Genomic DNA, 25,997 nt, shown 5'->3' with positions numbered 1-25,997 from the left:
TGCAAACTTTGTTTGCTCACACTTGGATAAAGGATTAAACTAAATTTATTATTCCATAAATCTTACCAGAAATATTTCTGTAATTCTCACGTTGAGTTTTATTTCCTTTTTTTATTCCAATCATCTGGAATTCGACTCTCTGTCCAGGCCTTATGAACTAAACATTGCAGCCACTGCAAGACTTATACCTCCATACTTGAGCATTTCTGGTCAAATAACATCTAGTCCCACTACCTTTCCACATTTCAGGTTTTTGATGACTTTTTCTACTTCAAGTATGGATATATTCTATAATTGCATGCTTGTTGAGTGTTTTTTACTGCTTGTTTCATTTAGCAATTTTTCAAAGTAATTACTCCATATATCAAAGATATCTTTTTTTTTTACCTGTTTTCATGTAACCTTTAATCATCTCTAATTCCTTTTACTGCACTCCTCCATTTCTGAGCTTTTTCAACAATCTGCAGAATATTTTGTGATCTTCCCAATATTTGTTTTCTGTGTTCTTACCAAAGTTCCTAGCAAATAATCAGCTTGTACTCTAAGAGCACAAGCTGATTATTTGCTAGGAACTTTGATATGCTTTCTTCTTTTACTTCACTGCCTGTTTAACTTCCTTTGTCCACTATGGAGTTCTGATTTTTCTATCCTTGCAGACAACCTCACCACATGCCTCTCTGGCTGAATCATTCAGGGTTTTCTTCAAGGCTTGCCAGTGAATCTCCAAGGTTTGGTTCCTGTTTTCAAACTTTTCATTTTTTCTTGAGTAATGTTTGTGTATTTTAGTGTACAGTTAACATCTGAGAGCTGCTCAACTTTTATTCGCTTTAAAACTTTCTTACATGTTCTTCTTTTCAAAATGAAATTCAATTTTATCCTGCTCAAGACAAAAAATGGTGATCACTTCCAATTTCAAATCCTCTGTACACTGGTGTCCTGCACCAGTGAGAAAACATCACTGTCAACATAGTCAATGAGACTTTTCTTATTCCTTGCCTCTTCTCTCCATGTAAATTTATTCACATTTTTATGTTGGAACATTGTGTTAGTAATAACCAGTCTATGTTCTGAGCAGAAATCCAACAGATATTTTCCATTATTATTAGTTTTGCTATTATCTCCAAATTTTTCCAAAATATTTCTGTATGTATATCTGACAATCATTTCCTACTCTTCTATTTAGATCTCCAATGAAGACCACCTTTACCTTTTTCATTGTGTTAGTTGCTTTCTTTAAAGTCTCAGAAATTTTCTTTACTTCTACCTTAGTAGAACCTTCTGTGGGACCATAGGCACAAATAAGTCTCATTGTCCAATTCCCCATTCTGATATTTGCCCACATCACTCTACTTGAGACTGCCTGCCATTCAAGAAGATTAGCATCGTATGTAGTGTTGAATACTATAGCTACTCCTTCTTTTCCCTGATTGTTATTGCCTGAATATAAAATTTTGCATTTATTGCTTAGAAAGATCTCACCAGTTTGTCTTTTTTTTTTCAGTTACCTCTATTAAGTTGATAACTGGATATTAAGTCATAAGCCCTTTTTGGTTCTATGCATTTCTTAAAGGCTATGTGGAGGGGTCTCCTCTCAGTAATACAGCTTTAACCCTTAAGCACCCCCAGATTTGTATACCTACATGTTTTACTGTTTCCTAGGAAACAGTATAACTTCATCAGAAAGAAATATATGCTAGAGAATATATAAAAATTTGGAATGCTTCTAAGAGCAGTGTTTGGAAACTGTTTGTATACCCATTTATAATAATGTAGATTAGTCTTGTATATCAATGACAAAACTCTTAAAACTGAAGATATCAATGTACAGAAGAAATGGTAATAGAAGAATTAGAAAAAGAATTTAAAAACTCAAGAAATAGAAAAAGCCCAGGCCTGGATGGAATATGCATTAAGCTCTTTAAATATGCAGACAATAGCTTAAAAGAAAACCTACTTAAACTCTTCAATAATATCTGGAAATATCATCATCATCATCATCATCATCAAATTCCTGCCATGTACCCTCAAGGGGTGTACAGGATATGACAGTACTACATGAAAAAATTACATCATTACTAACTTCCTATCTACAATTTTCCTCCAAATCAGTCTGTTACTTGTCAAGACTCCAACATTATCAGATCTTATATTTCTATCGTCTAAGGCACTTTGTACCGTATCAATCCACCTATATCTTGGTCTTCCTCTGGGTCGTTTTCCTGCCAACCTGGCAGAGAACACTTGTTTTGCTAATCTTTCCTCTCCCATTCTATTTAAGTGACCATACCATCTGAGATTAGCTCTGCTAGCGCATTCCTGGATGCTGACAATGTCAAGTTCTTTCCTAATATCCTCATTTTTAATATGATATTGCCATTGATGCCATCTGTTCACGCCTCTAATCTTTCTCAGGACTCTCATATCTGCGGTCTCTAGTCTTTGGTCAAGTGTTTTACTTCTGACCCAGCTCTCAGATCCATAAGTTAAAATTGGTTTGAACACAGTCTTGTATACAGCTAATTTAGTGTTCCGACTAATTTCTTTCTTATTCCATATGAATTTATTCAATTGACTTCCCACGATACCAGCTTTGCTGATTCTGTTGTCTATTTCTATATTTAGTTTACCATCTTCAGTAAAAATTGTGCCTAAGTAGCTGAAATGTTTTACTTGTTCCACAGGTTCTCCATTCACAACACAGTTGACATTTTCAATGATTCTGCCTATTTTCATTGTCTTGGTCTTTTTATTGCTGACCTTCATACCATATCTATTGCAACAGCTATTCAATTTAGTCAGAGAATCTTGCAGACTTGTAGCGGATTTATTTACAAGTATAACATCATCCGCATAAAGCAAAGAGCTGACATTAACATCTCCAATTTTGATATCAGGTTTAATACCACATTCCTTCATAATGTGATCCATATAGATAATGAATAACAGAGGGGATAATGTACATCCTTGTCTCACACCAGATTTTACATTAAACCATCTTCCTGTACTTCCTTCAATTCTAACTGCTGACTCACAACTCAAATAAAGACTAAGTATTGCTTGATATAATGCCCCATTGACACCATATAACTGCAGCGTATTGAATAGCTTCTCTCTTGGCACCTTGTCATATGCCTTTTCCAAATCGACAAAACTTAAATACAGATCTTTGTTATATTCCCATGCTTTCTCGACTATTTGTCGTAAAGTGAAAATCTGATCCTGACAGCCTCTATTTGGCCTGAATCCAGCTTGTTCTTCACCAAGCTTTTCTTCCACAATTCTTCTCAACCGTTTCTCAAGTATACTTGCATAGATCTTGCCAGGAACACTCAGTAGGGAAATACCTCTGTAATTCTCACATTCAGTTTTATTTCCCTTTTTATATATGGGTACTATGAGAGCTCTACTCCAATCATCGGGAATTCGTCCCTCTGTCCAGGCTTTCTGAACTATGCAGTGCAGCCACTGTAAGACTCTTATACCACCATACTTCAGCATTTCTGGTCGAATATCATCTACTCCTGCTGCCTTTCCACATTTCAAGCCTTTGATGGCTTTTTCTACTTCAGGAATGGATATGTATTCCTGACTGCATGCCTGGTCAGTGTTTTTTATCACTGTGCTGTCATCACTGCTTGTTTCATTTAGCAGTTTTTCAAAGTAATTACTCCATACTTCAAGGATATCTTTTTCTCCTGTTTTCATTTCACCTTTATCATCTCTAATTCCTTTTACAGCACTCTTTCCTCCATTCCTAAGCTTCTTCAACAACCTCCAGAATATTTTGCCACCTTCTTGATATTTATTTTCTATATTCTTGCCAAAGTCCTCCCATGACTTTTGTTTAGCTAGTTTTACACACTGTTTAGCTTTCTTACATTTGTCTCTGTATTCTGTAAGAGTAAAAGCTGACTTATTTGTCAGGAAATTTTGATATGCTTTCTTCTTTTCCTTCACTGCCTCTTTAACTTCCTGTGTCCACCAGGGAGTTCTGATTTTTTTATCTTTGCACACAACTTCACCACATGCCTCTCTGGCAGAATCAATCAATGTTTCCTTCAGAGTTTGCCACTGAATCTCCAAGGTTTGATTCCTGTTCTCAAACTCTTTCATTTTCTTTTCAATAATATTTCTGTATTTTAGTCTACAGTTTACATCTGAGAGCTGCTCAACTTTTATTCGCTTTAAAACTTTCTTACATGTTATTCTTTTCAATATGAAATTCAATTTTATCCTGCTCAAGACTAAATAGTGATCACTTCCAATTTCAAATCCTCTGTACACTCTGGTGTCCTGCACCAGGGAGAAAACATCACTATCAACAATAACATAGTCAATGAGACTTTTCTTATTCCTAGCCTCTTCTCTCCATGTGAATTTGTGCACATTTTTATGTTGGAACATGGTGTTAGTAATAACCAGTCCATGTCCTGAGCAGAAATCCAACAGATATTTGCCATTATTATTAGCTTTGCTCTTTTCTCCAAATTTTCCCAAAATATTTTTGTATGTCTCACAATCATTTCCTACTCTGCTATTTAGATCCCCTACAAGGACCAACTTTTCCTTTTTCATTGTGTCAGTTGCTTTTTCTAAAGCCTCAAAAAATTCCTCCACTTCTACCTTAGTAGAACCTTCTGTGGGACCATAGGCACAAATAAGTCTCATTGTCCAGTTCCCCATTCTCATATTTGCCCACATTACTCTACTTGAGACTGACTGCCATTCAAGAAGATTAGCCTCGTATTTTGTGTTGAATACTATGGCTACTCCTTCTTTTCCTTGATTGTTATTGCCTGAATATAACATTTTAATATAACAGAGCCATTACTCTCTTAATAACAGCATCTAAACTATATGCAAACATTTTAAAGAACAGACTAATTAAGTATACAGAAAATTATTTAGAAGAAGAACAGTGTGGTTTTAGAAGAGGGAGAGGATGCACAGATACTTCTTTCACAATGCAACAGATTATAGAAAAAAGAAAAGAATTTAACCTGCCCACTTTTCTTCTATTCATTGACTATGAAAAGGCGTATGATAACTTAAACAGAAATCTACTCTGGAAAATATTACAAGATGATAAAATACCTCCTAAATTAATTAAAGCAATAAAGTCTATACAGAGAAACAAAAATTTGCATCAATTTGCAGATAGAACATTAATTTTATCTCGAGCAACTCCGAATTACTCAGTCATGGCTGTTACTTTACTTAGGTCACACAGGTTCGATTTGTTTTTATGAGATTGTGCATTGGCTAACAAAGAACAGGCAAGCTATTAACAAAACCAATCTATCTATCTATCTATCCCAATGGCTTTAACAGGCCTTTAAGGCCCACAACCTTCCAAGCATGCTTGGATTTCGTAACCGAAATACGAGGATAGAATGGTCACTCCTATGCCTCAAGGTATTCTTGGCTGTATCCCTATGTGTTCACGGGGCTGGTTTGCCTGCTTGCGGGATGAAAAACACCAGATAAACTGGCGGAAAAAACCCTACTGCCCGCGCCCAAGACCGGCTAACTTGGCTATGGCTGAGGAAGATCCTTCAGCTCTTCACGTCTCCGACGGGAATCGAACCTAGGACACTCCTTCCCCAGGCATATGGTTGCGAAGCGCAAAGCCACTAGGCTAACTGTGCGGACAACAAAACCAAAAATGTTTATTCTAACTACGACAATTAATATACTAAGGAAATAGGACATGTCATGCGTCTGATTCTCCACACATTCATTAAAAACAATTCGCTTAAAGCATTAGACAAGGAAATTATTTACACTCAACTTATTAGACACATGGATGGATTTCTGCATACTTAACCTCACTCTCTATCTTATTAAATAAGGCACAATTATACTCAACACGTTTTAAGCATTAGATAACATAAGCAATATTCAGGATTACAATTTCTGACCTCTTCAACACATTATGCCATTAGTTAAACAGAATCAACATCTATCGTCTGTACACACAATATAGGTTATTAACATAAAGCAGTTTACTTACAAGCTCACATTATCATGTACAGAATCCAAAGAGTTGAGGGTGAATTCCACTGGTTCCTTTCTTAAACTTGCGATCGGGCACTGTCCGATGGTAGTCGTCTGGCGATTTCCTCCCTTGTAACAATACTGCATTTTTTCGGCAATGTCACGAACTGGTTCGGCTGCGACAAATCAGCATGCACATGGATCAGTACATTCATTGAAGAATTTCACGGAAGGATATCTTGTAATGTAATACTGCCAGCGAACTCCCCATGATCTCCAGAACTACTACTCGTGGGACTGCGACTCTTCCCCTCCTCAAAAGCTTGCCACAGGAACAAAAAAATAGAGAATGCCCTTCACCCCTAAATCTCCATCTTTTATATCATTTGCCATCTCTTGGCCTTCCTTCCAAAACTTCCCAGATTTACTGGAAGTGCCCTTATCACCCACTCTTCTTTGGGTTTTGGCAGCAAAACTCATATAATCCGGTGACCTTCAGTTTACTAGCCTAATCTTGTCTGATCTTTTTAGTTACAATTACTTGTAGTTCTACATTCAGTTATTCTAACATATCACAAAATTTATTACATTACAGTAGGTTACATACATTTCTAATTATGTGTATTTTATGGCCTATGTAAAATCGATATAGGTGAAAAATATTTCTATTTTTTACACTATGGATGTCAAAATGTTGACATTAGAATTATATGTATTCAAAAGTCATTCTTTCCTGTGCATCATTAATTGACTGCAGTATACATAGATAAGTCAACCAGTTTGTTACCTAGCTTTAAGGAGGATTTCTGTGTTGATTTCTTGGAGAAGATCACTCTTTTTCAAATTTAAAAATGGACTTAAGCTTGAGTTACGGAACAGAATAGCATATAAACATTATATTGCCAACCTGTAGAAGGTTGGTCTCCAGGAATGGCTCAGAGCAAAGTCCCTCAATACACTATGTACCAGTAATTGTCTGTACACTCCTATTATATGAAGTTATGCAACATTCCAGATTTGTTAATAACATAAAAACCGGTATACAGATAGTTGGAAGTAGTATTTCATTGTAGCAGTTGAATACAGGTGGTATGGCAACACGACATGTACTCAGTGATTTCAAGAGAGGTGTCATCATGGGCTGTCACATTGGTGGCATGCCCATATGTGCCACTTGAGTATCCAAAATCAACAGTTGGCAATGTGATCAACAAATGGAGACATTCTGGCATCACTAGTGCAGGAAAACACCCAGGCCAGCTGCTGAAAATGACTGACAGGGACAGAAGGGTGTTAAAACAGGTGGCATGCAAAAACCAGCTACAATAGGCACAGATCATTTGTGATGAATTCCAGAGCGCCAGTTACACCATGGTAAGCACTAATACTGTACGAAAATAACTACATTCACTGGGTTTCCACAGAAGAGCAGCAGCACACAAGAGCAAAATATCACAACAATAAACAAGGTGCAAAGAGCGTGTGAACTGGACAACTGACCAGTGGAAAAACGGTACTCTGGAGGGATGAATCAAGTTTCACCTGTTTCCAGTTTGATTACAGGGTGTGGAGGCATTCTGGTGAATGCTTGTTACCACAGTGTGTTGTACCCACAGTAAAGTTTGGTGGTGGAGGAGTAATGGTGTGGAGTGCATTCAGCTGGTTTGGAGTGGGACCACTCATTGTTGTCCATGGTTCCATGAAGGCAGCTCAGTGCCTTGATATTCTGGATAATCAGGTGCTGCCTACACTGTGGAGTTTTTATGGAATGGACCTGCATTACTATCAAGACGACAGTGTCCCATTCCACAAAGCTGCAGCTGTTATGGAATGGTATGAAGAGATGGGTGTTAAACAACTGCCCTGGCCTGTGCAGATTCCTAACCTCAATCCCATTGAATACCTGTGGGATGAATTGGAGTGGTGAGTGAAGTTCAGAACAACATGCCCTTGATCTGTTGCTGAACTCAGTGCTGCTTTGATGATGAATGGGGACAAATTCTACCTGATTGGTGCAGCAAAGGGAGCTAAAACCCTTTGAGGGAAGCTGGAGGTAATCAAAGCTAAAGCTGGACATCCCCAAGATTAGGATTCACCTGCTGGTATCAATTGTAAGTTGCTAAAATGTCTGGACAATTATTGGTTGATAGTGGAGACAAGTATTCACATATGCTAGAGATTGAAGAATCTGAATTAGGTGATGAACGATAAAGAGTTGTTCACTATTTTGTACCCAATAATCTACCATTTCTCAAGTTTGATCTAAAGATCTTGATTATCTAAACAGGGAATCAGAGAAAATGGTCTATAAATAAATGTGTTTTTATTATAAAGCATCGAGAGTAAATTCTAAAGCAGAACATCGACCCATTGTGGAAATAGCTTGCTGAATATTATGTGGTAATTGAACTTTTGCAACACATTAGTGACTATATAGAGCAATTTGCATATCTGTTCAAAGCTAAAAATAGCAATGACACTATTCAAATATATTGTTAGTGATTATCTGCGACTTTTAAAACAAAGAACAAACTCAAGTTTTATGCATAATCAAAAATGCTACCAGTTGAAAACAATATGTTTCTGCAAATATTTTATATATTTTTTAAATTTTAACAGCACACAAGAATAGAATTTAATTGACATTTAAATAAGCCATATAAAAATTGTTATGAAGTGGGGATGAAATTATTAATATTTTAAAGAGCCCTAAATTTAAACAAAAGATAGTGTAGGTATAATCACTGTGTTTAGTAAACTCCTGTTGAACTAGGCATATCTAATGAAAAGGTTAGATGGTATGATTAGTCATTTACTGGAGATTGGATAATAGCTAACTCAGTGTCTTATATTTCTTAAATATTTCAATGCACCTTTAATAAAGATGGATATAAAGTTATCAAAAATGAAAGCACTTAGGTGGTGTAGTGAACTTTAGCACAGGAGTATAATTTATGTATTGTAGCTTATTAATTTTGCATATTTTATACAGGCAGAGCTATGATGTTGATATTGAACTATGTGTAGATGCTACATGTACTAAAGTCTTCAATACACTTGATCTCAAGAATCCATTCTTCCGCTACACAGGCCAACCTCCTCAGCCTCCTCCTGGTTGCAATGAGTCATCACCAAGTGAAAGTTATTGGCAAACATTAGATACTCAGAATAATTGTAAGTGTTTCGTACATTAATATTTCATACATTTCAAAATTTTTTCATATCTTAAATTGTCCATGTTCACATGTGAGATGTATAATAAAGATGGACCTGATAAATATCTGTATAAAAAATAAAAATAATTACCCTTCAGAAGCACTTCTCAAATCTGTTCTATTCCATAAATTCCAATATGTCTCCAAGTTTTTTTTTTTTTTTTTTAATGATGTTCTAATCTAATCCTGTGTAAAAGGGTGCCCAAGGCAATCTCCCAGTTCTAACTTGCCATAACAATGGTGTCAAATGTATTTCTTATGTTCTCAGAGACAGATATCAACAAATCTTCCTGACCATCCATAAGTACAGGGCAGGGCATTTCATATACTCTTGAATGTGATAAAAGAAAGAATTTGTCCACAGTTTAAATGTGGTGTGGAGCTGGTATTTATTAAGCACTTTGGATATCTTTTCAAATATACTCTGAATGTATGGAATAGTGTTTTATTGTAATTTTGTATTAGTGAAGAGAGGGGGGGGGGAATATTTAATAGTTTCTCCATTTTTGGGAGACTATAATCATTGGCTAAAACATGAGGCTAGGGCAGGTGAATTCATTGGTAAGAACAGTATAGGAATAGATAGCTCTATGTCTGTGTAATATGTTCAGGATACCATACTGTTGGGTTGAATGATGGTGTGATTGTTCATATATATTCCAGTATGTATAGGCTTTCTGTAAATAGAAAAGGAAAATAATCCATTTGGAAGGCATATGGCTTCCAATATTTTCCTGCTTTGTAGTTCAGCATGTCCCCTTTCCTGAATGGGAACGTTCATGAACTTAGCCACTTCCAAAGTGAGTGATGCATGATCACAGTCACCAACTGGAGGAAGAATTTTTATGCCTTAACTAAAACACCCTTTGATACTAATCAAATCTAACATACTTTGACCTAGAGTTCCTTCTATCACATGCTGCTTGAGAAAGTTATCTCGCAACAACTCAATAAATTCAGTTTCATTGTTCTAATGAGATTTTACTGCTGCACAATCAATTTGGATAATTAGTTCCCCATTATGATTACTCTTTTTGTGCCCATTGTCTTAATTTGGTGATGCATTTCTTCATCACTAGCAATGATCCACCAGGTCTGTAACAACATCCCACTATGTATTCGATCTTGTTAGATTCACCTCACACCAGATTGTTATATCATCTCTGTCTTTATCTGCACTTTCTCATTGTATCTTCTATATCTTGATACTTTTGCTTTCTGACTACTGCTCACACTCTGTAATTTAACAAATTTATTTGTTCATGACTGCCAATTAAATTATCCTTTGAACGTGAAATTATAAAAATCTTAAATGAAGACAAAGCAGATATTATTCCCCTATACTTCTGAGCAATATATATATATATATATATATATATATATATATATATATTTTTTTTTTTTTTATTTAGTTGTGGCTTAAACTTATTACTTACCATATAAACACCTTGTCCCTCATTTGTCAGATACATGCAGGTTCATAGTTTTAGATTAGTGCATTGACAAATCAGCCTTAATGTGTTGTTCACAAACTAATTTAATTAAGCCAAGCAGTCTATTTACAATGTTCAACATATACGAGGTGGTATCAAAATGTTTCGAGACTAGGTTTGTAACACGCCAACAGATGGCAGCACATCGCTGCACGCACAGTTGCAGGGAGCATCTACCTTCATAAGTCAGTGTGCCAAAAAACATCGTCCTGTGTACATTGGGAGCTGTGCAGCTGATGCTATTCTGACCACCTGCATTACCACATCTGCGATTTCATCGTGGACAGCATGTTAGAACAAAGAGCAAACGTGAAATTCGAGGATCATTACCGGTGACAAAATGTGGGTGTATGGGTACGACCCTGAGACGAAGCAACAGTCTTCACAGTGGAAGAGCCCATCATCTCCACAACCGAAAAAGGTGAGGTAGGTCCACAGCTTGACCAAGTGCATGCTCATCGACATTCGCGCCATTGTGCATCGAGAATTCGTCCTCAGGGGCCAGACCGTCAGTAGTGAGTTCTACTGCCAGGTTTTAACGCATCTGAGGGAGGACATTCGGCAAAAGTGACTAGATCTGTGGCGTGCGAAAAACTGGATGCTGCATGACAACAATGCACCCTGTCACTGAGCTCTCCTCACACATGAGTTTCTCGCCAGAAACATGATCTCACTTCTGCACCCACCCTACTTGCCAGATTTGGCTCCTGCAGACTTCGCCCTCTTCCCAAAGATGAAGATCCAGCTCAAAGGTCACTGTTTTGACACCATTGCGGAGATCCAGCACGAATCGCAGAAGGTGCTTGACATGCTTCAAAAAGAAGACTTCCAGGACACATTCCAGAAGTGGCAAGAATGCTGGGAGCGCTGTATTGATATGCACGGGGACTATTTTGAAGATGATAGTGTGTAAACGTAGATAAATAAAGTAATTTCTTGTAAACAGAGCTAGTCTCAAAACTTTTTGATACCACCTCATATATGAGCATGGATACAAAGGAAGTACAAGTCATAACTAATTTCTTATCATTCCATCTTGGGCTCTGTTCTCCTGCAATGCTAACATTTCTATCTTAGAGCCTATATATAACTTAGCACTTATTACTAGTCATTCCTGCTCATCTAATATTTTAACTTGCCAAGTGCAAGCTCGTTTAGCAATAACTTGCATTCACTACATATAGCAGTTCACTTACTCTTACAATAGATACTTATTCAAATACATCATGAATATTTTCATTAGCGCAATCGAATATGGAACAAAGACATAATGTGAATTGTCCGGAAGTATTTGCTTGTCCGTCAAAGTACTTACAACAAGTAAAGTTCCATATACTTAATTCTTTCGATACAGTCCTTATTGGATTCCTTTTGCCTACACGGTAATGTTCCTTTTCTTCTGGCTGTATGCCTGTTCTTTCTTTCCCACCATTTCTTTATCTTTGTCACTGATATTCTTTATCCTCTGAATTCCATTCATAAGTAATGGGACGACCTCAGCAATCATTCGACGATTGCTTTCTCCACCGGCCTCCCACTTATGAACTGTGCTGATCTCATGTGAGACACTTTGACAACCAACAACAGGCTCCTACATGGCAATGGGCCCAGGGAAGAAAAGGCTAAAAGCCCCAAGATGCTCTTCTTCTTGACACGAGAGCTTTTATAGCCCCAGACTTCACATAGTATGCATGCACGCACGTCTCTCGAAGATTCCCCCAGAGTCATGTTAGCGTCAGGACAAGCTGATGTCACGATTCATGAGTCGCCAGTTGAACACAAAGCTAATACATACAAGATATTTTTTATAAACTTATTATGTACAAGAAATTGAGTATATTACAGAAAATGACAATTCTGTATGTAAGTTTCCTTCTAGTTAACTTGTAAAAGTGAACATGAAACAACGTTAAACACGTGAGATTTTTCAAGATGACTTCAACAAACTCACTGCCACATGAAAAATGATTACTAGGATTACAATCATAGGTTTCAACACTAACTGGATTCAAGTCATCCAATATCATTAGCAATATGCCCCCTCCTCTCCTATCCTGTCTTTCACTCTGAAAAATACCGTACCCTTTACACTTGGTACCAGTTAGCATGTCTGGTTCTAATAGCCAGGTCTCACAAATGCATACTATCTGAGGCCCAACACATAGACCAAAGCAAGAAACTCTACCCATTTGTTCCTGATACTCCTAGTATTCATGTACAGACATAATAAGCTACGGCATGTTCTTCTGCATACTTTTGTCTATAGTCTGCGTAACACAGTTGAAATACTTGCAGATCTCTGTTCTTCTCTAGTGCCTTATACTGCATGGCACAAAAAAAAAAAAAAAAAAAAAAAAAAAAAAAAAAAAAAAAACTGCACTGAACTTTGACACATCCTTCAGTACACTCGCTATGAGATATCCCATTCAACTACATGCATGCTAATAGAATAGCATGTATAGAGTCTACGCTATTACATTTAACTGTAGTAATGGTGTTGATGTTGGAAGAAAAGATGTTTATTGTTGAGCATTATTTTCATTCATACGAAGTTGGTAGAGCAAATAGTCCAAGCCAATAACATATTTGTGAGCAGTTTGAAGGAATGGATATCCCACCATGATCCACCTTCAAACCTTGATGAACTAAGGGATACAATTAAATGATGTGTTCCGCAGATGTATATAACATATAACCCTTGTTCTCCAAGATGACATTCACATGTACTACAAAACCAGTCTTGAAAGACAAGGTACGGTCGTTAATGCTTGATTCAACTAAGATTCCACTGATAGTTGTGTTATATCATCAGGTGTTAACATATATTTCTTTGTTATTCAGTACTGTTTTTTTATGACATACTGTGCATAGGCAAACTTCTTTGCACACATTTGATGTGCAAAAAAAAGTCTGCACATCACCGGATGAACATCTGAACTGGTTGCCCCGAGCAGTTAGCTTATTTGCTCTCCAGTCAAAAGGCTGCCTGCATTCAAATCCTGTTGTGGGCATGGATGTTTGTGATTGTCTCCGAAAATGCTAGTGATGGTGGCAGGCAGTAGATGGCATTGGTGTAGATGATGATGGTGGTAGTTGCCATTCACTGTAGTTGATGGATTGAGTGATGGAGAGTTGTAGAGTGGATGTCCTTCCTTGATGAGTCTTTGGACTCCTTGGAGGTGTCAGATAATAATAATATTATTATTATTCATTTCCATGATAATGCCCATTCCTATCATTAACACAGTTACATAACATCATTGCTCTTATGCACAGATTCTCACCATTCCTCCCATTATAATTTAGCTTCCTAATTTTCTCTGTTAGGTCTCATGCTAATTATTAGTTTTTCAAGACTCCTGATACCAAATGCATTCAAGTGTAGGCCACACCCTCCTAATGCTACCTTTGTCTGCTTTGGTTATAACACTATTCTTCTTCTCTCTTCTTCGTCTATGATCTCTTATGCTTTTAAGCGTCGAGATTTTGCCAAAGAGATTTCCATGCCGTCCTGTCCAAGGTTTGTTGTTTTGCTTCTTTCCAGTTAATTCCCTTCTTTTCCAATTTTTCTTTAATTTCCTTTTGCCAACCTTTCCTGGGTCTGCCTATGTTTCTTTTTCCTATTTTCTGGCTTTCGTATACAGTTTTTGCTATTCTTCCTTCTTCCATTCGATTGAGATGTCCAAACCATCTCATTTGGGCTTGAGTCATGAATTGATCCAGAGGTGAGGTGCAACTTGAAGGCTGTCTCTTATGGTTTGATTTCTTATTCGTTCTAGTCTTGTTTTTTGTGCCACTTTCCTGAGATATTACATTTCAATTGTTTGTAGTTTATTTCTGTTTCCTGTTGTTAAACACCAAGACTCACAACTGTATGTTAATGTTGGTAGAAACACTGAACGGTACACTGCCATTTTGGTATTTTGGGTGACTTCTTTCTTATCTAAGAGTGGGCCTTTCATTGCTTAGAATAGCTTTGTTCCCCCAGTTATCCTGTTGTTAATTTCTGTGTCTAGTCTACCATCTTCTTGTATATATGATCCCAAGTATTTAAAGGAGTGGACTTGCTCCAGTTGGTGATGGTTTCTAGATATGATCATTGTTTTAGTTTTGTTTATATTTATGGTCATATTCCTTTTCTTTGTTTCTTCATACCAAATGTTGATATTGTACTGCAGATCTTCAGCTGTATTTGCTAGAATCACTACATCATCTGCAAAAGCCATATGTGAAATCCTGGTTTCTTTCAGTTTCCTGAAATTGTATCCTAAGTGAAATTTTTTTTTTTTGTTTGGCATGCCTTTAAAATTTCATCCATTACTACGATGAAGAGAAGAGGGCTGAGGATACAGCCTTGCCTCACTCCTACATTTGTTTCAAATTCTTTTGATCTATTATTACTGGTTCTTACATAATTTCTATTACTTTTGTAGAGGCTTTGTATGGCTGCTATTAAGTTATCTTGTATCTTGTTTTTCTTTAATGTTTGCCATATTAAGTGTCTGGGAACTCGGTCAAAGGCCTTTTCAAAATCTATAAAACATGAATGTAGTTCTTTTCCATATTCCAATGTTTTCTCTGATATTTGTCTAAGACTGAAGATAAGATCCTGTGTGCTTCTATTTTTTCGAAAGCCATATTGCATTTCATCCAGTGTGTTCTCTATTTAATTCCTAAGCCTCGCTTCTAAAATGCGGGTATATAATTTATATAATTTTCCTGGAACGCTTAAAAGCGAAATTCCTCTATGGTTTTCACATTTGCGGTTGTCTCCTTTCTTAAATATAGGGATTTTTATAGCTACTTCCCAGTCTTTGGGAATAATTTTCTTTTTCCATACAACATTGAATAGGTGTAAAAGAAATTTTATGGCTTTCATTCCTAAATTCTTTATCATTTCTGGTGTTTTTTGGTCATGGCCTGCTGATTTGCCCAGTTTTATTTTATTTATTGCTGTTAACAGTTCATTTGCATGAATTTCTTCACTCTGATCTATTTTGCTTGTGTGTCTTGCTCTTAGGGTTCTATTTTTTCTATGTCCTGCATCTTCCAATAATTCTTGAAAGTACTGTTTCCATCTTTCCATGATGTCTTCGGAATTTGTGAGTAACTTTCCATCCTTATTTTTGATAAACTTTATGGGGCATTCTTTCTTTGACCTCATTCTTCTTAAAACATTATAGAAGAGTTTTTGGTTTCCTTTAAAATTTTGTTCTAAAGTATGTCTGAAGTCTTCCCAGCATTTTCTTTTCTCTGCTTTCACTAAGGTTTTAATTTATTTCTTTGGTTGTTGTATAGTTCTCTATCAACCTGCAGCTTTGATGTTATATATCTCTTCCATAATTGCTTTTTCTTTTTAATTTCTTCTTTTAGTTCTTCAGTCCACCAGGGTGTTTTATGTTTCTTCTGTTTATTATTTAATGATACACCACAAATTTCTTTGCTTGTTTCTAGAAGAAGTGTTTTGAACCTGTCCCATAGGTTTTCTACATCTTAGCCTTCATATATCTCTTTTTCTACTTCTTTCATCTTCTCTTCTATTTTACTTTTATACTCAATGGCTGTTTCTTCTTTCTTTAGTTTGTAGTTCTTTATCTTAACATTTATTTCCTTGCTACTTTTTCTACATTTTTCAACTTTTATTTTATGGATTGTTTCAAATACTAATAAGTAGTGGTCACTGCCTATTTCAGGACCTCTGTAGACTCTTGCATTTTTTGTATACTTCCAGTACGATCTGCTTATGATGGCGTAGTCGATTATAGATTTTTCGTTTCTATTGGGCTCTTCCCTGGTAAACTTATGGATTTCTTTATGCTTGAACATAGTATTCGCTATTACTAAATTATTTGTAAGTCAAAGATTTATTATTCTTTCTCCATTATTATTCCGGTTTATTTCTCCTTGTGATCCCAACACTTGTTTCGTTTCTTCATCTACTTGATTCCCTACCTGGCCATTAAGGTCTCCTAGTAGTATGATATGCCCTTGAACTTCTTCAATTGTTTTTTGTAAGAGTTCGAAGAATTCATCTTTAATTTCTTTATTGGCATTATCGTTTGGGCCATATGCAACAATTACAGTGAATACTTGGTTGTCTGATTTAAAATCTATAATAATTGTCAACAACCTTTCGTTTATTAGTTGCCATTTAGTAATATATTCTTTGAGATCTGGTTTAATTATGCAAGCTACCCCCCCTTGTTTTCCCCATTCTCTTGGGTTTACCCCTGAATAGAAAAGTATATACCCATCTTTCATTTTCTGGCAGCTTTGACCTTTCTTTTTTGTTTCTGTGATTGCTAGCAAATCCAATCTTGATTTTTTAAATTCATCTATTAATTCGTTTTCCTTTCCATATAGGCTTTTAACGTTCCATGTTCCGTATCTCATGTACCTTTTTCCTCGCTTTGTCGTTAACCATTTAGGCAGTTCAGCTATCTCTTTGTTATTTCTTTTAATGAGTGAAATTTTAAGGTGTGCAGGGGATTAGCCTTCAGCACCCGAGTCTGGTGGTGGGGCTGCCACCTTTGAGGCCCCAAGACCGGCCTATGAGGGAAGTGCTATCCTGTTGGTCCACGGGAGGTATTTTATTTCCCTCCTACCCTTCATAGTAAACTATGACGAGCCTTCCCCGATCCGCCACCAGGGGATGCGCCCGATGGGGGTTACAGGTGTCCCCACACGGGATAACACTATTCTTATTATTAAATTGCTTTTCAATGGCTGTGATTTCTTGTAGTGTAATATCACTTTTGGGAGGTTTGGATTTTGTTAGGATGTGAGCTACATTCCAAGCAAATGCTATTGGTTGTAAGAGGAAGCAGGTTGTACACATCTACCACCAATTATCTGGACACTTTAGCAACTTACAATTGATACCAGCAGGCAAACCCTAATATCAGGTATACCTTTTGGCTTTGATCATCTCCAGCAACCTTTGAGGGAGGCTTTCACTAATATGCAGCAGACATCAGGTAGAATTTGTCTCCATTCATCATCAAAGCAACACTGAGTTCAGCAACAGATCAAGGGTGTGCTGCTCTGGACTTCATTCACCACTCCAATTCATCCCACAGGTATTCGATGGGGTTGAGGTCAGGAATCTGCACAGGCCAGGGCAGTCGTTTAACACCCATCTCTCTATACCATTTCATAACAGCTTCAGCTTTGTGTCATGGGACATTAATAATTAATTACTTAACATGTATAAAACCAACAGTAATAACTTTAATGAATTAAAGGTACAAATATTTCATACTGAAAGTAACAGTACATCATCAGTGTAGAACAAACAGTTAAAGGAATGGAATACAAAGTACAGAACAGTCAGTGGATTACCAATTAAATTGTTGCCGTGTGCCTGAAGATTAATATTGATAAAATATTATTAAATAATTCTTAAAAACTATTTCATTGATGGTTACATAAGATGAGAATCTCCCAAACTTTTGGGAGAGAGAGAGACAGTCATTTCGATTCAGATTCAGCCGATGTAAAAGGGCTTTGCAACTTTCTTTAAGAAGATGTTCATGTTTAAACCTGCATCTGTGGAGAAGACAAGCTTTATCCCACTGGATATTATGTGTAGTGTCAATGCTATGTTGTGCTAGACCAGACTTATGAGGTTTCATGTATTCGATGTTATACTGATGTTCCTTCGTTCTTTTTTCCACAGAACGGCCTGTTTGTCCAAAGTATGATAAATTACATTCACATGGTATCTGGTAAACACCGGCTAATGATAGAGGTGCCAGTTTGTCTTTTGTAGATGGCAACAAGTGAGAAATTTTGTTGATAGGAAAATATGTGGGAATAAGAATATACTTCAAAATTCTGCCAATAGGTTCTGAGATGCCTGAAATATAAGGGATTGGAACTCTGCAGTCTGTTGAAGAATCCTGAGGTATTGGAACATCATCATCATCATCATCATCAAATTCCTGCCATGTACCCTCAAGGGGTGTACAGGATATGACAGTACTACATGAAAAAACTACATCATTACTAACTTCCTATTGGAAGTTAGTAATGGAACATAGGAGTCAATTATCTGCTATGTGAGCTATGGAAATCAAAGGGCTCGCATCGTCAAGCAAAAAAAGCAGTATTTCACACAAAAACGTTTATTAATACAGCTTGTGTACAAATGCCAATCAAAAAGTATGAGGGGACAATTGACCTCTAAAGGCTATCATTTTTAAATGATCTAACCATGAAATATTTGCACACAATCATCTGTGTTAATTTATCTTACATAAGAAAAACATTTTTTAACTATCAAAATATAATAAGAATAAAATCTTTAGAATATTATCTAAACACAATAATATTGAAATACGTTATATTTCTCTTTTGTTTTTATACTTCAAGTGATAATCAACGGTACCAATCAAGGGGCATTATTTTATAGTCCTATTTATTTATATGTGATTCCTCAAAGTGAATTCTTATTTGTAAAATGGTAGTAACAGTAATATAATATTTTATTTAATAAAGCACTTTGGGTTATCGTATGAGTTTTTCGCTTAACATATTGTAAACAATTGTTTTTTTTTTTTTTTTTTTTGAAAAAATAAAAAAGTAAACAAGAAGAACAAGAGGCTTGCAAATTTGAGAAAACTTTAACAAAGGACTTGGGCCAGCCCCTTATAGCTCACCACTGGTTGTAACATTAGATTCTATTAACTTTTTTATAGTGAAAAGTTCTTGTTGTAAGCTTAATGGGGAAGAGCTCACTTTATGTGCTCTATTAATTAAAGATTTGATAATGCCAATTTTTTGAGAGGTGTGATGAGCAGACTTTTGATGAATGTATCCGCCAGTAAAGGTAGGTTTTCAAGACACTTGTTGACAAAGTACCAGAGGATGTGCATGTAAGGAGGATATCCAAGAATGGTAAACTACCAGACTTTTCTTTTTCCACGGTGAACTGAATGCATGGGTGAAGGCTATTTATCTGATGTAGAAATGTGGTAAGTTCCTCTTCAGCATGTGCAAAGACATCATCGGCATATCGAAACCAAAGAGAGGGTTGGGGATGAATGGATGAAACAAGGTGTCTTCCAGATGTTTCAAAAAATAGTTTGCCAAAGGTGAAGAAAGAGGACTACCCATGGCGGTACCTTCAATTTGTTTGTAGATTTTGTTTTTCCAGCTGAAATATCCTGAACGTATAACAAATTCAAAAATCTTTGCAATATCTCTCCATTTGTTGATGACATTGCCAACCATTGATCATTGATTTTGGATACTCCACTTGCATATATGGACTTGCCACCAATGTGCCAGCTCATGATGACATCTCTCTTGAAGTCGCATTGTCATACCATCTGTATTCAACTTCTGCGATGAAATACTGCTTCCTGCTATCTGTACACCAGTTTTTATATTATTAACAAACCTGGAATGCTCCATAACTTCAAATAACGGTGGTGTCTAGGCAATCATTGGTGGATAGTCTATATTCCACTTTAAGTGGATGCTATTATTTCAACTCTTGGAACTTGCAGAGGTGTAAATGTTAAAGTTACGACCTTGACTTAAAGCACTGACAGCTTCTATTAAATCTACTGATAAGTTTACAACAACACGGTTCTGATATAATTGTTGTCTCATTGTTCTACAACTGTGGCAGTCCTTCTCAATGTCTGCAAAGCTGCAGCAGATAAGCAAGTAAAAAAATCAAAACCTAACATCAGATGAAATATGAAATCTTTCAACAACATTATAAAATGGAATGCCTGCAATTACATCAAGATCACATTGTTGTAAAGTTCTCATCAACCAGTTATTAATCTTGTCATTGTTTTTACGTCAAAGTCTTTCTGTATCCTTGGGTTGACTACAAATTTACACCTAGGTACAGCTGACTCTTGCTATGGTAAACTTGTAGGGAATCACAGGAGTAGCTTGTTGTTGTTGTGGGTAATTTGCTGTAGTTAAATTTCTTTAGAATATCATTGTCCTATCGAATGTTGCTTCAATTTTTTCTGTTATATATATTTGTATAGTGAGAGTTGACCTTATAATTCCATTTACACCATGATATATTTTGACATTTGAAATTCTTTCTCTTGTCACCTTTATATGCCTTTTCAACATCTCATCTTCAATCATCTGTACAATTCAATTAATTTAAATGGTGTACAGAATTGGAATATACAGCCTTGTTATATTCCAATTATTTCTGAACTATTTTCATCAAAATAAAAAATTTAATCCTGACAAATCCTGTTTTGCCTGAATCCAATTTCTCATTTTCTTCTTGTTATTTCACAATTTTTCTTAGTTTCTTGTCATGTATGCCAACATAAATTTTAATTGGAAAAACTAAGCAGGGAAATTCCTCTATAACTGGAAAGTTTTATTTTCTTTATGGACACGTACTATGAGAACTATAATCCAGTCATCCAGGTTGCACTCTCTTTGGACATTCATCATCAGCAGCAGCCATTTTCTGTCCACTTCTAGGTAAAGACCTCTCCCAAAGTTCTGCATGCAATCCTATTGTTATTTCTTGTTTTTTTTCTTTTTGTATTTTCCTTTCTATTAATATCTAAAATTTTTAGATATTAATTGACTTCCTCTTTATCGTGTTCCTTGTTTGTTATTATTATTAACTTTATCCCGTCCTTGTGTTAATCGATTTACTTTAATTCTGACTTAGACTGACTACCTTCAAAATCCTACCTTAACACAAGCTATGGTGCTAAACTCAGAAGGCTATCTAACAACTTGGCCTAATACTTAGAGTAACCACGTGTATTGAACTCTCAGACAAAGGGCCTATCTCTTTATTGGTGACATATCCTTTGTATTAACTGTCTGGAGTTGTTTCCCCGTCAGATACTGGCAAATTTATTTGTTCCGCTGCGCCAGCCAATATCCTTAGGTTAGGAGGAATCCTTAACCAGAGAACTTCTCTCAGAAATTATACAGAGGTGATTATCCTAACGCTTATCCTTCAGCACCTAATTATCTAAACGAATTACACTCGATGATGCTTGCAATTCGTGGCCTATAATTCAAATTATACCCTGCATTAGGTTCCGAATTTTATGAGCGATGAGTTGAATTCAGGCACAGGCTATTTTAAGGTTAAAACATAAAGCGCATTTTATTAAGATCACTAACTTGTACATAGTTACATTCATTCTCACTATTAGATTAAAGTCATACTCAGGTGAGGAACTATTATTGATATTTAGAACTTAATTGGAAATCTAACATAGGCTCCTTCACAATTTCACTCAATTGACTGTACACAATACATATACAAAATTCTAATCTTCACAATTTATCCTATCAAGCTATGTCAAAAGTTACATATCATGATTATCACACTCTACCTAATTCACAATCTGAGACAAAGTTACCGATAGAGCTAAACCTTTGCAGTTAACGCTAATCACTTAAAGTTCCTTACTAGAATGTCTGTTCACAATTAATACTTAACTGTATTTCACAGCATGCTTCTCTATTAACATAAAGGAGAATAAAACAGTACTTTACCAAGATAGTCCACATTCTGCATATAGTGCTAGGTTCTCCTTCCTTGAAAACTAGGTCAGGAACATTGTAGAATTACCTTTACACACGTGGTCATACATGCCGTTCATCACATCTGCCCCTTCAGTGCTGCTGGTGATCTGTTTATGCTGGTTTGGTTCCATTGCCAGTTGTTCTATTTCACATCACCGTCTCAGCAGTCACGTACACTTTGGCTGCCGATATTGAACATCTACGGGCTATCCTGCATCCATCACGAGACGAGATAGAACCGCTCGTCCATGAAAAGCAGGTCAAAAACCAAACGGTTGAGACACGAGGAAGGGCGAAAAGTGACGATCAAAAAGGAAAAAAAAAAAGGTTTGCTCCTCTACAAGGGGAGCAAACCCTTTTTATTTTGCACCCTTAGTGCCCTCTTTTCTTTTACAAAGACACTCATCTTCCTTTCCTGCTAGTCCATCCGGGTCACTGCGTCTCCTTAGGTTTGACTCTTCTGAGAATTTGAACATGAGCCGCTTTCCGATAATTTACACTGCCGCAAGCGTAACGCTTGCAGCAGTGTAAATTAGGCGCGATATAGTAAGCGCCTACGTTTACCTAGGACAAAAGATCACATTAGACATCATGAAGAATTCAAAGGAAACACACCAATCTGCCTTTATAGAAATACTTGACATAATGGATTTACGCTTTGTATCTTTACATAAAATATTCGTTCTATATACTCTTTTCACAATCAGCATCTATAATAAAGCTCAAGTATCTCTTAATTGTTTTCTAATTCTTGTTGAATCCTGAATAAAAATCAAAAAATTTTAGAATTTCCTATTCAAGAATTCAAGATTCAACACTATCTTGAGCCATTGTGTTATGCCATTGAGTTCCAGCTATCTCTTTAATCTCATCCTTCCAATGTCACCTTTGTCTTCTTGTAGCTCTCTTTCCATCTCTTGGATACCATTCTGATATCAACATTGTCCATTTTTGAGTGTTCCTTCTTGCAGTATGGCCTGACATTACCATATGGAACTTTTAATGGCTGTTATAATGTCTCTCACCTTAGTCGGAGCAGTGACCCAAATATTACACTTTCTATCCGGATTAGTAATGCCAAGTAATGATCTTTCCATTTTCCTCTGGGTAATCCTCAACTTGGTTAATTTTTTAATTCAAAGTGTCCATGTTTCACTTCATATGTCGTGATCAGAGGTATACAACTGTCGAAAATTTTTCTCTTAAGGCAGATTGGTGTGTTTCCTTTGAATTCTTCATGATGTCTAATGTGATCTTTTGTCCTAGGTAAACGTAGGCGCTTACTATATCAATTTGTTTCATTTGTACTGCCTTTTTGGTAATATATTTATTATATATTATTTTTATTTTGTCTTTGTTTATACTTTTTTTACTATAATCAGTTGTTTTTACTTTCTGCATTCAATTCAGTGATCAGTTATTGAAGTTCTGTTCTTCTGAATTATGCAGTGTAATTACTGTAATATTTTTATACCTCCATATTGAGTAGTGTTGGTCAAATATCATTCCAGCTGACTTTCTGCATTGTAAGGTTTCTAGCAGAATTTTTTCTGCTTCGAATATTAATATGCATAACTAATTGTGTTCATCATGAATATTTTTTTTACCACTGCTTCATTATTGATTCTCTTTATAACATTCAAAATATTTTTACCTTCAATATTTGTGTTACTTTATGTTCATTATTCATTTTTTACATTCATTCTTCTGTTTGTCAGCCTTCTTCATAGCCTCTAGAAGATTTTGCTTTGCTTGTGAATATTTTTGCTGAAGTCTTTTTTGCTGGATACTTGTCTTCTTTTCCAGGACTAATACTCCAACACATGTTGTGCTCTTTCTATATTTGCATCTTCACATGTTTCTATGGTCGAGTCCATTAGTGTTTTTTCTAGATTTTGTCACTGGATCTCTATGATATAGTTCTTGTTTTCAAACCCATTCACTTTTTCTTCAGAAATATATGTATTGAGTCTAGTACAATTGAAGTCTTTATTTCTAAAGTGACTTATCTCTGTCAAATACAAAATTTCAGAAAACAACAAATTTTGATAATGAGCTTCACTATCAAGAAAATAATTTAATTTTTTTTACATAATTATTTTTAATTGTAAATAGATATGTAATAATGAAAAGAATCCTGGAGCAAAATAATCAGAGAAATTGCAATTCCAACAGTAGAATTAGGTCACTTTGGGGCAAAAAAAAAAAGTTCTTTTTTGTACTACTAATAATAATAATAATAAAAAAGTAAAGGTATTTTCACTTTTATTATAATTAAATAAAATGTGTTTAGTTATAGTAAACTCTGCATGCCAATAACAATAGTACTTGTATGATTCTTAAAGTATAAACAAATTTAATTCTAACCTAAATATTCATAATTTGAATATAATTGAGCTAAACAATCATGTCATTTAAATGTAATTACTTGCTGATGAAGAAAATATATTTGCATAAAATTTCATTGCAGAATGCCCATGATTTATCTAAGTTTGTTTAATAGACTCTTTACATCATTGATCTTAATTAGAAGAAACACACATATAAACCACAGTGAAAATTATTTAATTGTAAATATTTCATCCTAAGTATCTTAGGATATCATCAGTACAGTATTTAAACAAAAATTAGGAATAACATACAGTTAGGGCGCATGATTACAATAGAATCTCATGAAAACGTGCATAATGTGCTAAAGTAGTACAAAAAAAAAAAAAAAAAAAAAAAAAAAACATTAATTATTTAACACAGTTTTGTATGATAATTTCCCATACTTTAGGAATAGTAAGAACGTCGTTGCAGTTTAGGTTTGGTCTGTGTAGTAGGGCTTCAGAACTTTCTTTGTATAAACGTTCATGTTTAAATAAAGATCTATGTAAAAGTTTAGCCTTTTCCCAATGGATCCTATGGTTTGGATTTTCAATTCCGTGTTTGAGAGAGGCCAGATTTCTGCAGTTTAAGAAGACGAATGTGGTCTTGATGTTCCGAGATGCGTTTCTGAACAGACCTACCTGTCTGTCCAAAGTAAGATAATTTGCATGAGCATGGAATCTCATAAACACCAGGTAACATCAAGGGTGAGAATTTGTCCTTTGTCTTCTTAAACCGCAGAAATCTGGCCTCTCTCAACACAGAATTGAAAATCCAAACCATAGGATCCATTGGGAAAAGGCTAAACTTTTACATAGATCTTTATTTAAACATGAACGTTTATACAAAGAAAGTTCTGAAGCCCTACTACACAGACCAAACCTAAACCGCAACGACGTTCTTACTATTCCTAAAGTATGGGAAATTTATCATACAAAACTATGTTAAATAATTAACGTTTTTTTTTTTTTTTTTGTATTACTTTTGCACGTTTTCATGAGATTCTATTGTAATCATGCGCCCTAACTGTATGTTATTCCTAATTTTTGTTTAAATACTGTACTTATGATGTCCTAAGATACTTAGGATGAAATATTTACAATTAAATAATTTTCACTGTGGTTTATACGTGTGTTTCTTCTAATTATGAACACACCACAGGTTTCGTTATTTAAAAAAAAAAATCATTGATCTTTTCCTTCTTTAATGCATTACCTAATGCTTAGTCTCAAGTCAGGACCACTTTTTATCCCACTTTAACAAAGTATGTTTGCACATCCCAAGTAAATCAGAGTAATGTGCTTTACAACTTATTTTGAGTTGATCCTAATGACTTCCATTTTGGAAATTCTGAAATCTATGTTTTAATTTAATGTAT

General features: G+C 35.6%; 1 protein-coding gene across 1 annotated transcript in view; it reads left to right on the top strand.

Moving 5' to 3' along the window:
• The window catches only part of Art4 (arginine methyltransferase 4), a 327,729-nt gene that overhangs the window by 237,676 nt on the left and 64,056 nt on the right, over nt 1–25,997 (top strand). The window contains 1 exon segment of the mRNA XM_090414215.1: nt 8,990–9,171. Within this exon segment, the coding sequence (XP_090270341.1) occupies nt 8,990–9,171 (182 nt within the window).

Source organism: Typopeltis vanoorti, chromosome 25 (genome assembly GCF_054136105.1).
Source record: "Typopeltis vanoorti isolate ZY-2024b chromosome 25, IOZ_Tvanoo_1.0, whole genome shotgun sequence".
Classification (NCBI taxonomy): Eukaryota; Metazoa; Arthropoda; class Arachnida; order Uropygi; family Thelyphonidae; genus Typopeltis; species Typopeltis vanoorti.
This window is presented reverse-complemented; position numbering and strand designations above follow the sequence as displayed.